The sequence below is a fragment of the Myiozetetes cayanensis genome, unplaced genomic scaffold, assembly GCF_022539395.1.
Source record: "Myiozetetes cayanensis isolate MyiCay16 unplaced genomic scaffold, myiCay2020 scf7, whole genome shotgun sequence".
NCBI classification, from domain to species: domain Eukaryota; kingdom Metazoa; phylum Chordata; class Aves; order Passeriformes; family Tyrannidae; genus Myiozetetes; species Myiozetetes cayanensis.
In genome coordinates, this window is record NW_026087964.1 from 35,298,833 (window position 1) to 35,315,372 (window position 16,540).

General features: G+C 40.0%; 2 protein-coding genes across 11 annotated transcripts in view; one reads left to right on the forward strand and one right to left on the reverse strand.

The window, feature by feature from the left end:
- Nucleotides 1–4,947, reverse strand: part of CLCN3 (chloride voltage-gated channel 3) — a 74,165-nt gene extending 69,218 nt beyond the window's left edge. For both annotated transcript variants that reach the window (XM_050338295.1, XM_050338293.1), the window contains exon 1: nucleotides 4,813–4,947. The gene's annotated coding sequence lies outside the window, so the exon portion shown is untranslated. The remainder of the gene's footprint in view (nucleotides 1–4,812) is intronic.
- Nucleotides 4,948–5,052: 105 nt separating this feature from the next.
- Nucleotides 5,053–16,540, forward strand: part of NEK1 (NIMA related kinase 1) — a 45,619-nt gene continuing 34,131 nt past the window's right edge. For 4 of the 9 annotated variants that reach the window (XM_050338277.1, XM_050338281.1, XM_050338282.1 and 1 more), the window contains exons 1-9: nucleotides 5,054–5,223; nucleotides 8,525–8,673; nucleotides 8,750–8,846; nucleotides 10,837–10,934; nucleotides 12,021–12,104; nucleotides 12,549–12,616; nucleotides 12,739–12,825; nucleotides 13,877–13,931; nucleotides 15,203–15,403. In XM_050338277.1, coding sequence (XP_050194234.1) covers nucleotides 8,557–8,673; nucleotides 8,750–8,846; nucleotides 10,837–10,934; nucleotides 12,021–12,104; nucleotides 12,549–12,616; nucleotides 12,739–12,825; nucleotides 13,877–13,931; nucleotides 15,203–15,403 — 807 coding nt within the window. In that variant the 5' untranslated portion in view covers nucleotides 5,054–5,223; nucleotides 8,525–8,556. Of the gene's footprint in view, nucleotides 5,224–5,305; nucleotides 5,477–6,382; nucleotides 6,422–8,524; nucleotides 8,674–8,749; nucleotides 8,847–10,836; nucleotides 10,935–12,020; nucleotides 12,105–12,548; nucleotides 12,617–12,738; nucleotides 12,826–13,876; nucleotides 13,932–15,202; nucleotides 15,404–16,540 lie in introns of those variants that run through there. The other 5 variants (XM_050338280.1, XM_050338283.1, XM_050338278.1 and 2 more) reach the window with 4 other exon arrangements.

The window sequence follows — 16,540 nt, forward strand, 5'->3', positions numbered from 1 at the left end:
GATTAAAAAAAATCAGAAGGCAGTGAAGCCCTAGATGAACAACACCACCAAAAGCAAAGTATTTACTAAATCAAGTGCACTAGCAGTTCTGAACGCACAGCAAGTTCCCCTCACTTGAATATTCTTCTCTCCAGCTGTAAAACCTACTTGAATGGTTGGCAAGAGCAAGTTCTAAAATTATATGTACTTTGTCAGGTTCTACAAACAGTAAACAAGCTTCTGGCAGGAGAGTCCAGGAGGAAATTTACTGTTCAATAGTGGTATCAAGTTGAAAGCAAGATTCAAGGTGGGTATTTTACAAGAAAAAAAGAAAGTTTGTTCATGTAAGGATTTTTAATATCACAACAACAAGAAAAAATCACCAATAGTTTACTAAAAGGTTTCTAGCTAACAGAATAAACAAGAAGGTCAGTTATCTTAAAAGTGTTATATAACCACAGAGATTAGGTCAGTTCACTGGGTTCATAGATAAAATTTATTAAAAATAATCCATCCTCTACTTATCCAAAGAACCAAAACATTTTTTAAATTTTTTTAAGGAGGAATAAACATTGACAATTTTGCAACTGTGGTAATAGCATATATATATACTCAGTGCACAGATTGTCAGGTCTCCTCAACTGTCTTAAAAGCTTTACTGCATAAGTTAAAAGAATATTCACATCTCAGCACAATACAGAAGAAAACTGCTAAGCCTATAAGACTGATAATAATTTAAAGTGTTTACTATTCTTGTGGTTTTTTACATGAGAATAAAAGTTTTCTGCAAGACAAGCAGCAAAAAGTCAAATAACAATTAAAGAAAACTTCAGATTCCTTTCCTACAGATACTTACTTGGGAAATTTTCAGACTCAGAAAATGAGTGTGTTGGGAGCATAAGGAGAATTGATTTTTTTCCCAATACATGCATGAGACAAATTAACAGCAGAAAACTCAGGGGAAGAGCTGCAGTAGATTACAAATTGCAGATAACACCAAAATCCGACAAATCTGGCAGAGAACACTAATTTGGAGATAAGAGTAGAAGGAACTCAAACACAAACTTTCAGGAAAAAGAGTAGTTGTATTTTAACTGGCAGGATGTCAAAGTATTAAGTCACCTCAGTAGCTCTATCTGGAATTTAAACAAAGTACTGAAGTGAAACATTTTTGCTGTTTCAATGAGGAGATGTTTCTTCATTAAACGTTATTGCAGTATGAACATGCAAAATGCACATTTGAGTGTTTTCTCTTTCTTGAACTTTTCAGAGAAATTTATCAAAATATACCAAACATAAGAAAAAAAAAAGTAGCAGCAAAGGCTATTTTTATCTGATGATCTGTGCTTCAGGACTGAACTTAATTCACTTTTTCTTTTACTATTCCTCCTTACCCTCACAAAGTAAGCACAGTCTACACCTGTAACTAGAAAGCCTAAGGAAAATGCTTAACAAACAAAACAGCTGAATTCCTATAAAGTTGAAGGGGAAAATAGCTGACTAGACTCTCTGCAAGTCATCAAAAATAACTGCTGGTTCCCACTATGAAGTTATGAATTCTCTTCTTTACATTCATATCCAGGAGAATATATTCAAGACTACTTATTACATAATACAAACTAATAAGGATACTCCAGCTGTAAACAGATTTGCAACCATTTTAACAGCTTTGTCTAGAACCTTTCTATTATGCATGAACCCTAGGAATTACTTTGTCAACTCTCTTCTAACATAATAACAGATATTATCAGATCATTAAGTATAACCACTATCTCAACAATTTACATGTTTCAGTTTCTATCTTTTTAAAGCAAAGCACATGTCCCAGTAAACTTTTTATCTGTTTACAACTCTCTTTCATATTAGAATCAATTTAAATGAGTATTGTTTTCTCTAGACATTTTTCTCTCAGATGATTTTATAAAGGCTTCCAAAATTCAAAATCAATTTCCAAGTTAAACAACTACAAAAATTTGTAATTGTCAACTTCCTAATATTCCAAGCTCAGCATATAAACAAGCATGAATTACTCTGTTGCAGAACCTCCTCATTCATGAGCACAGGTACAAAGCTGGCCTGACATCAGAACAGCTTTAGAACTCAGCCAACACAAAACTCACACTTTTAGGTTATGACATAAGGGAACGGCTGACACAAGCAGGACAGAATTGGGAACTTGCTCTTGAAGCTCACAGGCATTAAACTGAAATCTTAGTTTCGGGAAAATAAGCAGGGAGGGTAAGTAAGCAGTTCCATGCACATGATCACTGCCACTGCTGACAACCTTTGGAAGTTACTGGGTTACTGCTGCTGTCAAGATGCTAAAGCAAGAAATTTAGGAACACACAAACTAGTCTTGAGAATTAGGAAATAAACTTAAACTGCCACTATCACTTCTGGCACAAATCTCTTCAGCAGTACGTCTTCTATTCTACTTTTTTATTACCAGGTTTTTTATATACCAAGTTAAAAATATCCCTACTGCCAAATTATTGTAAGACTTTACCCTGAAAACTTGATTTGCACAGTTACACCTATCCACATGTGTATGAAGTCACTTAAACAAGGGCAGGAAAAAAATATCTGAACGTTCCTAGAATGCCTTTTGGCAACGGTTGTGAACTTGGAACAGTTGTCCAAGCTTTAGTGCTTACACTCAAGGAATGCAACTCTGCTGTTCAAATACCAAGGTAAGACACACACACACACACACACACACGGAGACCCCAAAGCAAAGTGGAGGGGGGGAAGCCAAACTATATTCAGTGAACAGGAGAACGTATATTACATTACAGCTAGACCCACGTGTTCATAGAATAACCAGTGCACAGTGGATTCTCACTTTCAGGTTACTTAAACATCAGTTTGCTAAAAACATTTGGTGTAGAAGAGAGTACAGGAAGAAGTACAAACACAGTCATGAGAAAAATGGAGGTAAATTCATAAAATAGAGTTGTTCAGAGCAATGCAGTCACAAAGAGCAAAGACTAACAGCTTCAAGTGTCTTTCCCAGTCGAGAATTTGGATAGGCTTGTTCTTATTACAAGTCAATATTACGAGAAAGAGAGAGAAGGTATTTTTCCTAGGATTATTTTAACTTGCAAGTATGCATCACAGGGAGAACAACAGTATAGTAAACCACAGAGAGAGGACACTGTAAAAATTTGGGCAAAGACAGCTTTGGAAATCATACAATCAGCAAAATATGTTTCTAGAAATATTACAATACACATTGTGCATGATAGTCACTATTACAAGGCAAAGAATTTCTAGGACAGACATACCAATACTAAACAGAAGCAAATATGAGACAAGCTCCATTTTTCTGGACACTGTATGTTTTATTTTCACAGTTGTTGCAGACAGATGCAGAGTCACTGTGTTTGAAGCTATGAATTTCAAGCTACCTGCAGTTTTCCCATAGCAGAACTCCTTCCCATTTTGACAAGTTTGTAGCAAGTTTACATCTGCTTACCAACCAAAGAGACAAGACATCAAATTTAAGGCAGTTAGTCAGTGAAAGGCTTATCTTAGAAAAAATTATAGTGGCAGCTGGTGAATTCTCTAGGGGCTTATTTGTTCTACTTCACAAAGGTATGTTTCCTATAAAGCACAATTTTTTTTTTTTTAAATTTTACATTACAGGTTATTGACATTTCCTTAAATAGAGAAACAGTACTGAGGACTATCTGTTTTCAGATCTGTCATACCAACACATCCTTCATTCTAATAGCTGTATCTGCAAAGAAGCATCTCTGTTGCTAAGGGATACAGAACATAAACCCTTCACAGGTCCACCAAAAAAGAAAAGCATCTGAAAGCAAAAAGCACCGATAGACCTGACAATTTCTTTCAAAACTCTGCACTATAAACTTCAGAGGTCCCAGAATCTCAAAGAGGAGGTGCAATACCAAACACCCAAACAATTATCATTACTTATACGTTACCAAAAGTATTTAAGCGTCTGTTCTAACATATTTTAGCACCAGAAGCATTTAACTTGGTTGTAAGGCCCTATTAGTTTAGTATTTTAAGTGTGACACAGCAAATCTACCATGCTACACCGAACAAAGTTCACTATCAGCACACGGTTTTCCACTGTCACAGACGTTCAGTTCACTGTCACAGAACTGTCTCAGACGTTCATTTTAGGTGAGAATTGATACACACTTGTTTCATAGCCATTCCCACGTTTTTGGATAGGGAAGGGAAGGATTTTGGACAAGTAGGGAAAACAATATGAAAGAATGCAGTCAATTATCAGCTTTAAACTCGCTGACCTGCACTCCCATTTAATTGAGAGGCTCCAAGGCGAGCCCATTATCTCTCGCCCTTGTGTAAGAGCGGCCCTACTAGCCAAACCCGTAAACCAGCATAAAGCGAGCAACTCAAGCGGAATAATCCTTCCAACGCTGGTTACGTGGGGAGGAGAGCCTGGACCTTCCCAGACGCAGAGCCCCTCGCTCTCCGTGCGCGCACGACGACAGCTGCCCGGAGGGAGGCGGGCATGGGGTGACACGCCGTGTTTACGCCGTGTAAACACGCGGGGCGCTCCCCCCTCGCCCGGGCCCTCGGGGGAGGCGGGCGGACCAGGAGAGGGGTCCGCGGGGAACCACCACATCTATCCCTTCCCGCCCCCGGCTGCGAGACGGAGCCACCGCGCTGGCGAGGGCGCAGCAGCCGCTGCGCGGGCGGGGGCTGCGGGCTGCTCGCTTCCCTCCCCTCCTCCTCATCCCCATCCTCATCCTCCTCCCTCCGCCTCAGCCCCGCTCGCTCCCGCGCCGCGGCGGAGCCGAGCTCGCCCTGCCCTGCCCTGTCCCGCCCCGCCCGTACCTGCGCGGGCGGCGCCGCCCGCTGCTCCCCGGGGAGGCGCTGGCTCATCCTCCCTCTGAGCGCCGACGGGACTCGGGCTCGGCCCCGCAGCCGCGGCCACTCCGCCGCCGGCAGCGCCCCCTCGGCGCGGGCAGGGCGGGGGCTCGCACGGCGCACGCTCCGCGCCCGCCGGGTCAGCGGCGCCGTCACGGCGGGTTCCGCTTCCCGCGGCCCGCCCGGCTCGGGGCCGGCCCCGCTCCCGCCCGCCCAGGGCGCGGCCTCCCGGCGGCGCGGGCCTTGCTCCCCGGCCGGGCTGTGCCACCCGTGCCGGGCTGCCCCGCCGCCAGCGAGGGCTGCGGGCCCGGCGCGCAGCTCGCCCGGGGGGAGGCAGGACAGCCCTGCGCTTAGAACGGGGAGGAGGCGGTTTCCCAGGTACGGGAGGGAGGGAGGGAGGCGCTGGGCACATGGCGGCGTCGTTCGGCTGCGGGCTGAACCCACCGCCTCTGCATTCCAGAGCACCGGGCGCTGCGGAGCCCCGAGAGAGTCCGTGTTCTACCTGCAGAGGAAACGCAGGTGTCGGGGTGGGCACGGAGCTGCTCGGCTCTGCCAGCCGACGTGCTGAGGCCAGCGAAGGGGTTCGCTCAGCACGCAGTGACAGAAGGCAGGTTCCCGAGGAGCGCGGCAGGTAAAGGGTGTTATAAATTAGTATAAGAATTTAGACAACTCAATTCCAATTAAACATTGATATATTTATTAAGCAAGCGATAATAAAGCAAAGACAGCGCTGGGTGGTCTGGGAAGCTATCGCCTCGCCCGAGACACACACTAAAATGTAGTAAATGTCTCTTTTTATACATTTTCAAGTCGCGGGTTTTGAATGCAAATGCACTGTGGCTGTGAGTTCGTGGCTTGTTGTTAAGTGGTCATCTGGGATTCGTCAGGGATGAAAGTCGTAGTTCTTATCAGTTGTAAATTCTACCGAAACTGACGCTGTTTGTTTAGCAAGATGTCTGTAATTAATTTTACTGACACTTACTTGATTAACAGGATGTCTATGAAACTTACCTTGTTGAATTATAATAAAAGTTTCTGACTCTCTCATACACATAAGATTTTATGAACAAAGTTAACCCTTCTATTACAAAGGGGTGGATTATTTTCCCAAGGAGAATGCCCGCTGGTCCGTTTGTGCAAGGCTCACAAACTGTGTGCACCGGGTGACGGATCGAGGCACTCGGGCTGAGAAAGCGCGCTGTGAATCTGGAGGCTTTGCCCGCAGGTGCCATCAAGGCGCTCTGGGGTCGGGAGCGGAGGAGCCGCGGGCGCGGCCCGGCCCGGCCCTGCCCGCTGAGCGCTGTGTGAAACACACGGAGCCGGTTTTTTTTTTGGGTGTTTTACCCCCAAAACCGCCGGCAGCCGCCGCGCGCGCCCCGCCCGTCACGTGACTGGCGGCGCGCGTTACCAGGGTGAAGCGCCGCTAGCGTGGAGAGAGCGGGGGGGCCGCGGCCCCGCCCCCGCGGGCTCGCCCAATGGGAGGCGAACCGAGGGGCGGGCCCGCCAATAGAGGCGGAGGGGGCGGGGCCTCGGCGGGCGCGGGTCCAGGTTGGGCGGCCGTGGTGGCAGCGGGCAGGTATGGCGGGGCACGGCGGGCACGGGGTGCGCACCGGGCAGCGCTGTGGCGGCCGAGATGGGGCGCGGGGCCGTCCTCCTGCGGAGTCTCTCCCAGCCGCCCTGGGGCGAGGGGTTCTCGGCCGCGCCTTACGCCCCGGTGCTGGGCTTGCCCCAGCTGTGCGGGGGCGGCGGCCTGGCGGGGCCTGGCCGGGGAGCGGGGGCCTACCCTGCCCTGCCCTCCCCTCCTCTCCCCTTCCCCTCCTCTCCCCGCGGGCACCGCACCGGTCCCCGCACACCCGGTCCAGCCCTGGCCTGGCCGTGCGCTCCGCTCGGCCGGGCTGTCGCGGGGTGTGCCTTGTGCTGCTTTCCTGCGTGCCCGTGGTGGATGGAATGACTTACTGCCCACGGCTCGTAAAGCCAACGCCCTGTCGGGAGCTGATGCTTTTTCTCAAGACGCCGCTTTTTCCCTTGCCACGTGTAAGAATAAGACCTCTATCTCGTAGAAGATTATACGCTCCCGTTACTGAAGTGCGGGCAGGCTGATTGTTGACCATTTGTGTTTGCACCGCAGCAGCAGTATGCAGTGGCAGCCCCTGAGCTACGCCTAGTGCAGCTGGTTTAGCTGTAGAACAACATGGATTGTTTCAGAAAGCAGGAGTAGGAAGAGAACTTCAGTAAAGCCATGTGAAGTTCAAATTGTGTCCCACCTGCTGTGCTTTACTGTTGTCCAAAAGAGAGTATTAAAGTTAATGCTAAGTCTTTCTTATATGTAGAAATGCAACTTCACATTAAACTTTCTCTACTTTAAGAAAAAAAAAAAAAACCAAACCTCACCAAGACATTGCAGGTCTGTAATTTTCACTTTTTCCTTTCCTGGTAGTTGTGTTTAGTCCTGGTAGGTTTCCCATCTCTTTTGCAGAACAGGTTGCTTCAAATCTCTTTTGTTTTTTCTTTTCTATACAAATCAAGTCAAGCTTATTAATTTTAGTCTACTTTCATGGTGTGGGTTCTGTTAAGCAGCATCTCTGTGTAGTGCGTGATAACTGTGGAAGAAAAATGATCCCAAATCAGGGTGAGACCCTGATTGTGAGACCTGTGATGTGTGTGAAGTATGGATCTAAGCTACTAGGACCTCCTGTTGGAAGTAAGCTGGATACAGCAAAGCACCAATGCTGCTAGTGCTTGCAGATGAGGTTTAGATGCAGAAAAGCATAGGCACCGTTTGTCTTTTTCAGCTTATGGAAACTTCCTCGGAAGTTCTCTGGGTAAAGTGGAAGTTCTGCTGTAAAAAACATGATCTTTTAGTCCACTGTGAATTTGTTTTGCTGTTTGTTGCTTTGACCTTTGTTTTGCCAATTGCCTTTGCTATTCTGACACTTGCAATAGCTTCCACATGCAGCTCCACAGTCTCCTGTTTTTACCAAAGTGTTTTTAATATAGAAACTTAAACACTATCAACATTCAGCTGAGTACTCCATTTAATCTCAAAAGGTAGTCTAAATGGTCAGATAGTACATTAAAAATAATGATTCTGACTATTTTGTAATGAATTTATTTGCAACATGAAAGAAGTCTTTCAGTCAGACTTTAAGGCACACCTTGCTATACTGAATAACAGTTCTAAACTTGATGGGGATCTGTTGAATTTGGTCCATTTTTGGCTTTGTTATAGCATCTAATTTCCAAAATACTGGATTTAGTGCTTCTTAGGAAACAACACGTAGGGATTCCCTCTGCCCTGTTGTATTTCTTCCAAGTAAAGTGGAATGAAGGATTGTTGACCAGGTGCTATAACTCTATATGATGTTCGTGTGCCAGCTGAATCAGAAGCTATGACGCTGACTGCTTGCTTTATTTAAAGATTGAACACATTCTTTTTAGTCAAAATGAAAGATTAAACAGGTTTTAGCAATGGAGCCCTTGTTGGCCCAAAGTGAGTTAACTGTACTAAAACAGAGTTGAGACTAAGACTAGGTGATTTCCACAAAAGCAACTGAAGAGATAAATGGAGTAACATTTTGATTAAAAAAAATGTAGCCTGACCTGTCAGGCTAGATGACTAATTACACCTAACTAAATCTGGGTTGTGTGTTTTTTGTGTTTTTTCTTTTTTTTTTCCTAGTACTCAAGTAAGCATGCCTTAAGAAGATAACTATGGATAAATATATTAAAATACGGAAGATTGGAGAAGGATCCTTTGGGAAAGCCATACTTGTCAAAGCTAAAGAAAATGGCCAACAGTACGTTATTAAAGAAATAAACATCTCTAAGGTTAGTTATTATCATTCATTCTCGATCCATTCTTTTTGTATTCATGTTCTCAAAAATCATTATTTTCCTTCTGAAGATGTCAAATAAGGAGAGAGAAGAATCAAGGAGAGAAGTTGCTGTATTGGCTAACATGAAACATCCGAATATTGTCCTCTATAGGGAGTCATTTGAAGGTAAGATTAACTAATACAGTAGAATCTGAAGTAGTACTAGTAAGCCACTTCTGTGCACTACTTACTGCATTTAGCTTAAAAGTCTGCATTTTCTCTCTTCAATCAGTATTTTTCATACCTTTATTACTTATCTCAGTTCTTTTCCACTGTGTTTTTTTTCATAATTCCAATGCACATTTTAAAGTGTAATTTAGAAAAAAAGGGCAACAAATACACAGAAATATTCATGACTATTCCTTATATGCTTTGATTTTGGTTGATACTTATATGGAAGATAATCTCGTGTTTCTCCAGAGCATAAGTCTCCTTGAATACTTGTATGGTCCCTAGCAATTGGAATGCTTGTGTAGGTTAAATACAAGTACAGTCTAAATTTGGGTATTGATAACCTAGCAAGAGCAGTTTCATGTCTGAGTTGTTGTTCTAGAATGCAGTCTTCAGTAATTGCAATCATATAATTGCTTTCAGAGCTGTAAAAATAAATGGGACTGTTTACTTCATCAAGATATGAAAGAAGGAGAAATATAATTCCACCTTGTCTTCACAGTGAATGGCTTGGGAAATGAGCAGAATAAATAAAAGATTCCAAAAACCTATCATATAAGTTAAAATATTATTTAAAAACACCCTAAAATTATTTGAAATACTGTTTAGGGACAGTACTCTCTTATCCTTTACTTCCTTTCTGCTTACTTTCATATCTCCTTTGCCTGGGGGGTTTTATTTTCTCCATTCTTTAAATTAGATTTTTGTTAAGTAATCATATTACACAGCCATAGTCTTCTGTTTATAAATCCCTGCTTCTGTCCTCTTTGTCTTAGAGGCCTGTTTTTTAAGACTGCTTATTTCGTACAAGGCAGACCTTGCAGTCCGTAATTCACAGGACTTCGTGTTGCACCTTTAGCGCTTAAACACATTGGCTTTGAATATACTGATTTGGTTTGTAAATAAGAGAATTATTTCAGCAACAGGTCTGCCAGAAATCCAGAATCCTGAGATCATCTTTTAAAATAACACTGATTATAAAGCTTAACCGAGATACAGCTATAAGGGTTCAGTGTTTCAGAGGCATTCTGTGAGAGTGAGACTGAAGTGACCTAGATGATTCTCTTGATTTTAATTTAAAGTGCTGTGACTAACTTTTTCATAAAATAAGTTTTTCTTTTGAGCAGCATGTGACTGATTTTTTTGCAGTTATTTAGCTCTTCTCAAAATCATGCCTAGTATGTGAGGAGCATAGTTCTTATGTTTTTGGCAACTTGCATTTTGCTTCTGCCTAACCTGTTTTTTCATCAGTAGCTTGTAAAGATTGGATTGGTCAATAAATCTGTAACCGTGGATGAAATATATATGATCATATCTCCTATTGGAATCTTGCATAGGATTTTTTGAAGTCTCCCCAAATTCCATTGAAAAATGAGAAAATAATTGTTTCCATCTCTCATTGTCTGCTGGAAGTTTTGTTGCTGTTCCTCAGCCTCTGAAATAAACTGCATGTCTACTATGAGAGCTGATGAGTTTCATGTTCTTGCACTTAGAGTAATACCTAGTCCAGGTAATACTTCAAGAAAGAGCAAGGCAGATAGAGGCAACTACCTAAATTAGAACTTAAGATCTCTATTTTTAGGGTAGGGAACCTATAGGATGTTTGAAAGCAGTTTGAAGAATGGTTTTAATATTGCGTTCATAAAGTGACATCTTTAATTTCTTGGTGGTTTTGAACGACATTTCTGGGCATTGGTTCAACAGCTGTAATTTTTTTCTCACTGTATCTCAAAATAGTCTGATGTAACTGAAAAGGGGAAACTTAGGTTGTGAAACTCAAAATAACAATAATATTTATGGACTAATAAATTATATCTGAAACTGCATGCAAAAGGTTGGGGGTTTTTGTTGTGTTTTCTGTGACTATAGTGAGGATATTCAGAAAATTATGTAAATATGGATCTTTTTTTTTTGTCTTTTTGAAATTCTTTGTTTTATTTTACAGAAAATGGCTGTCTCTACATAGTGATGGATTACTGTGAAGGAGGAGACCTATTTAAAAAGATAAATGCCCAGAAAGGAGTCTTATTCTCTGAAGATCAGGTAACAGCAAACTACTGCTATAGTATTTTGTTGCAGGATACTTTTTCATGAATTTTAAATTATTTGGGCTCACTTTGCAGGTGTGGTTGCTTAATCTAAAAGGAGGTCTTCAAATTGTCATTCTTGTTGCCATTGGTCATAGTAGAATCTTTAAAAAGAAAATCAAACCAAAACAAAAAAAACCACAAACACCCCAACCCTCACCAAAAAGGAAAACCAGAAAGAAAACACATTCCTGGGAGTCATGGATATGTTACTCGGAATCTTGTCTGTATGTGTAAGATGCTTTTAAAAAGGTTGGATCTTTTGTGAAGTAAACCAGATCCGAGAAATGAAAAATACTGTAAGACAGCATGGTTATTTTTAAACCTTTGAAGCAGAGTTTTTGAAGATATAATGGCATTGATTTTTGTATTCTAATACTAACTGCCATGTATTAGAAGTATAAAATAACATACTTTGTAAGTATAACAGTATGGAATGTGGAAATATGAAGTTGGCATTATTCAAAAGTTTATTTTCCCATTAACAAAAATTTGATTTTGTATTGGAAGTATACCAGCAGACTTTCTTTTGCCACAAAACTGGTTATAAAGTCATTTGTAGTGGAAGAGAGGTGGGAGAGTTTGGAATAAATGAGAGGATTTTATGTAGAGATTTGATTAAATTAGCTACAAACAGATTGATTCAGAGTAGTTTTTTGTTAGAACTGACATACGTTTCTTTGTTTATAAATTGTTTCTATGCCTTTGTGTCTGCACCTAGTAGGTGGTTGGAAAGGCTTAATAATTTATTAGATCTACTGATGGTATTTAGAATAGGGCATTCATGAAACATTTTGGATATAATTTGAAAAACTTTTCATTTTTCTAATTTGACCTTACTTTACAAGAAGGACTTCAAGTCGAAAAAAAGTGGTGACAGTACTTTTAAATTTTTAGTTATTCTATAGTATAAATGAAGACAGTTGGGGGAGGAGGGTAAAATCTGGAGTTATAAATATAAAACTGATTTGATAATATCTTGTAAGTGGGGAAGCTTTCGGATAAATGGCAGTGCTGATGTTGCATTTTCTTTTATGCATAGATTCTGGATTGGTTTGTACAGATTTGTTTAGCACTAAAACACATACATGATAGAAAAATCTTGCATCGGGACATAAAGTCACAGGTATGTAGGTCACTGTTTTTCAGCTGATTTTACTTCCAAAGTGATTAAAGTCATAACTTGCTAGTGTAAGTTGGCAAATTATAGAAAACAGTTGTTTTATATAAACATTTCTAATACAGGAAACACTTCTTCAGAATCACCTGCAAGAGATTTATATGATATTTTACAAACCAGTGAAGCTATTTGATGAAGCTACTTGAGTGTTGCTCATATATTTGTGTGGGGACAGGAAAGGTTATGTTTGAGAACGTGTAGCAGTGTTTTCTTATTTTAATGAAGTAAGTAGAGTAAGTCTGGTGTTCCATGGTAGTCAATAACAGTACTGCCAGTGACTTAAGAGGGATTGAATGGTAGAAAACTTTCTTTTTCCCAAAACATATAGAGAACAAAAAGCAATTGTATGAATATTTTAATTAACAAACTTCTTAACATTTCTATATCAAGAATATATTTTTAACCAAAGATGGAACAATACAGCTGGGAGATTTTGGAATCGCCAGAGTTCTTAACAGGTAACTCCTTTTTGATGCTGTTTTTTCCTCTCACTTAATCTATGTCACTTTGATTAAGGAAAACACAATCTGTACTTCATGTGAGTTAACCAGTTAACATCCATTCTTATTTTTTTTCTTAGTACTGCAGAGTTGGCTCGCACTTGCATAGGAACACCATACTATTTGTCGCCTGAAATATGTCAGAACAAGCCTTACAACAATAAAAGGTAATTTTTGTTAAGGAGAAGAAAAACAGTTCTTTTAGGAATCCAAAGCTGTTCTAATCTCATGATGGTGAGCAGCTGTTATCTTTCTCTCACCCCAGTAGGTACTGAGCCTCACTGTACAAGTGAGACCTTAATAAGTCTGCAGTAGAAAGCAATGTGATGCAGAGATGACTTAGCTTAATGCTTGAAGTTCCAGATCTAGCTGTGTTCTTAATTATGGCTCTACTCTTGCCTGTCTGTTTTACTGCCTTAATTTATGCACTACAAATGTGAAACTGTTAGTGATGAAAGACAGTAGTTGGAGTCTCTAAGCACGTGCATAGATGGGTATCTCAGCTTGCTCCAGTTAACAAAGTCCTACAGATACCTCACTTACATGCTTGCTGCCCTGGCAGTAGGCAGTATCTGATAACAGTGTCCCCACTTTAACTAAAATGGTTGTTATCAATTTACCCTTACACTGCTCTAAGCTGCTGCATTCATTTCTCTGAGTGCCCTATACTAATTTCAATTGGTTTCTTAAAAGATAAAAGTTATAATACCTTGCCCCTTAATTTCTTCTGCATTGGATTTATTATCCAGTGGTATTCTAACCAAATTCTGTAATCCTGCAATGAGTGAGGGTAAGGTGAGTCAGTGTTAAACAGAGTAAATTGACTTAGAGATGTATTTGCTGAATTAGGTGTAGAGTTTTGTTTGGTTTTTTGTTTGTTTAATTTAAAAATTTCCGGCAACTGTATATACTTAAAGAAAAAAGGCTTTTTTTCCATATTTTGCCTAATTTCTGTGGTAAGGGTGGTTCAGATGAAAATTCTAAATCTGAAGCCAAAATAGCTTCATCTGGTTTTCAGGTTGTTATTTTTGGTTGTTGACTTTATTTTTTTTCATTGTTGTTTTTCGGGGTTTTATGGGATCAGAGAAGTCCATACAGGGAAGCTTGTACACACTTAAAATACAACCTTTTCCTTTTCAAAGATAAACTTCACAGATAAAAGTTCTTGGCAATGTTACACCTAGAACTAACTGTTAAGGTATGTTCTCTTTGATTTAGTGATATCTGGGCCCTCGGTTGTGTTCTCTATGAAATGTGCACACTTAAACATGCGGTGAGTACAAACTTAGTGTGTCTGTAAAGAACAGTTATTTGAAACAGAACTTTTTTCTGATTTTGCATATATGCATTTTAGTTGATGAAAGGTTTTCATGATAACTGTTTGGAAATCACCCTCAGCGTTTTCATCTCCGCTTCCTGTGCCGACCAGCATTTCCCGTTGGCATTTTGATTCGTTCCATTCCCTCAGAAATCTTGGCACTTTTGTTTTTAATGAACTGTGTCAGCTGAAAAAATTGTTAGGTGTTGTAACAGAGGATACCAGGAATAGTGTTTCTTTTTTTTTTCAAAAAAACTTGACTTCATTGAAAGTCTGAATTTGGACTCTCAACTTTTGTGCAAATGAATTAATGTATTTCTCTTTAGAACAGGAATAGTGCTTAGAAAAAAACTCCCATGGTGGAAGAGTTGCCTTTCTTTTTTTCCCCCTCTCCTCTCTATGTGGTTGTTTAGTTTTATCACCCATTTTGCAGTTAGGAAGGGAAGAAAAAACATTTTTTTTGTGTGTGTCTTGATCTGGATTTTTTTTTGTGGATTTTGTCTTGTTTGGGGTTTTTTTTAGTAGCTATTTTTATTAAAAGAAAAAGATCATAACAACATGAAAATAGAAAAAATTTCCAAGGGATAAGGATTTAATTTCATTTCAAGCTTTTGTAATTTCTTGTTGCTTGGTCTTTTATGTGGCAACAATGCTGACAGTGTTGCCGTTCTGGGAGTTTATGGCAACAAGTTGTTTTCTGTAATCTGGGTGATATGTATTGTTTTCTTTTTATTGTACAAATGAATTGAAATAGTGCCCTCTGTTTCCTGAGCTTAAACTGAAGTCTGAGCATTCCTTCGGATTTCACGCTGAAAGAGTGTGAATACTTTACATTCTTTCATTTGAAATGTGGATTTGCTGAAAAGGGCAGAAGGCATGTGGTGGTTGAAAATGTTTGGAAGAGGAGATCAAGCAGATAATTACGTGATTATTTTTGCTTAGTTATTGTCAGTCTGGATCTGGAGGGACATAATTCTTTGTTAGCAAAATTTATATTTCCATAGTATGAAATACCTTTACTAAGATGTATTTTTAATGGGAATTCTTGGCAACAGATTATTTTAAACTGCTAGTGTAAACTGTTGATGACTTCGAAAATGTGTTTTGGTATGTTGAGGCAAGGAAAGGTGCTTTGTTAGTTGTCCTCATCATCTGTATATGCAACCATGCATGTGGACACACAGTCAGTAATATGTAGTAACTGTTTTCTTCTTTGTGTGATACAGTTTGAAGCTGGTAACATGAAGAACTTGGTACTGAAGATAATCTCTGGACCGTTTCCTCCTGTTTCTGTGCATTACTCCTATGACCTACGTAATCTGCTGTCACAGTTATTTAAAAGGAATCCTAGGAATAGACCATCAGTAAACTCCATATTGGAGAAAAACTTTTTAGCCAAACGGGTTGAAAAATTTCTCACACCAGAGGTATGGAGTTTGTTTTAATTCTAACATCCCTGAAACATCATACGGCTTTCCTTTTTCTTTATTCTGATGTCAATATACAGCATGAGAAACTGGAGTAATGGTATTCCTTAGAGCTCTTATAGACAGTGTCAGTTGAGGAAAAAATAGTTTTACTATGAACTGTAAAGAAAAGTCTCAAATTATTAAGTGTTTGGTAGTTTCCGTGAGTAAATATAAATTGGCATTTTCTGAAGTGCACTGGTTTGTGTGTTTCTCTATATTGTGAGGAATTATGGGTGATACGTTGATTTGTTTAAATATGTATCTTTTCATAAAATGGTGCTCTCAATGATTTCAGCATCAGTGCTATATCAAATTACTTCAATCCATTTTTTGTTTCGAATTTGGAATGGCCTCAGAGCCTGTTCTAAATATTGCTAAGTAAAGTAACTTTCACATTTCTTGATATTTAAATGTATCCTGTGTATATAACCTCAAAGAAGTTGCTTGCTATTCTGTTAATAATTTGTCGATATCATTTGATGTCTATTAATGTCCTTTTAACATAAATCTAATCAAAAGAGATCAAGATTAACAAGTGAATAGTACTGATATGAGGTAAATATAGACAGAGAAAGGACATGGAGGAAATGCAATATAAAGAATTCTAAGGGATTCTTACAACTAAATAAATGTTGTGAGAGGTCATACATAACTCAAATTTCTATTGTATGTAAATAGACTTTCAACTAATAATAGTTCAGATTAAAGTTCCAATGATAGGTAAGATTCAGAAATCTTAACAGATAAGTTTGTTCTAACATTTGCAACAAGAGTAGTTTGATCTGATTTTATTTCCAGTTGCCAGAATGGATATGAAATTTTCATTTGTAATTAGTCAAAGTATAATTAGTAATCGACTGTCTCTATCACCAGATTGCGATACTAATTTGTCCTAGATAGTGTATGAATGCTTGTGCACAATTTTTCCACCTGTACCTCTGACTTGTTTGACTTAGAGGTGCTATCCAGTCTTAAAAGCAACACCATCAAAAACCAAAAAAAACCCCAAAAAAACCCCAACAACCCTCCCCCAAATCCAACCAAAAAAAAAAAAACAACTCACACCCCCCTGCCAAAACCACACAGAAAGCACCT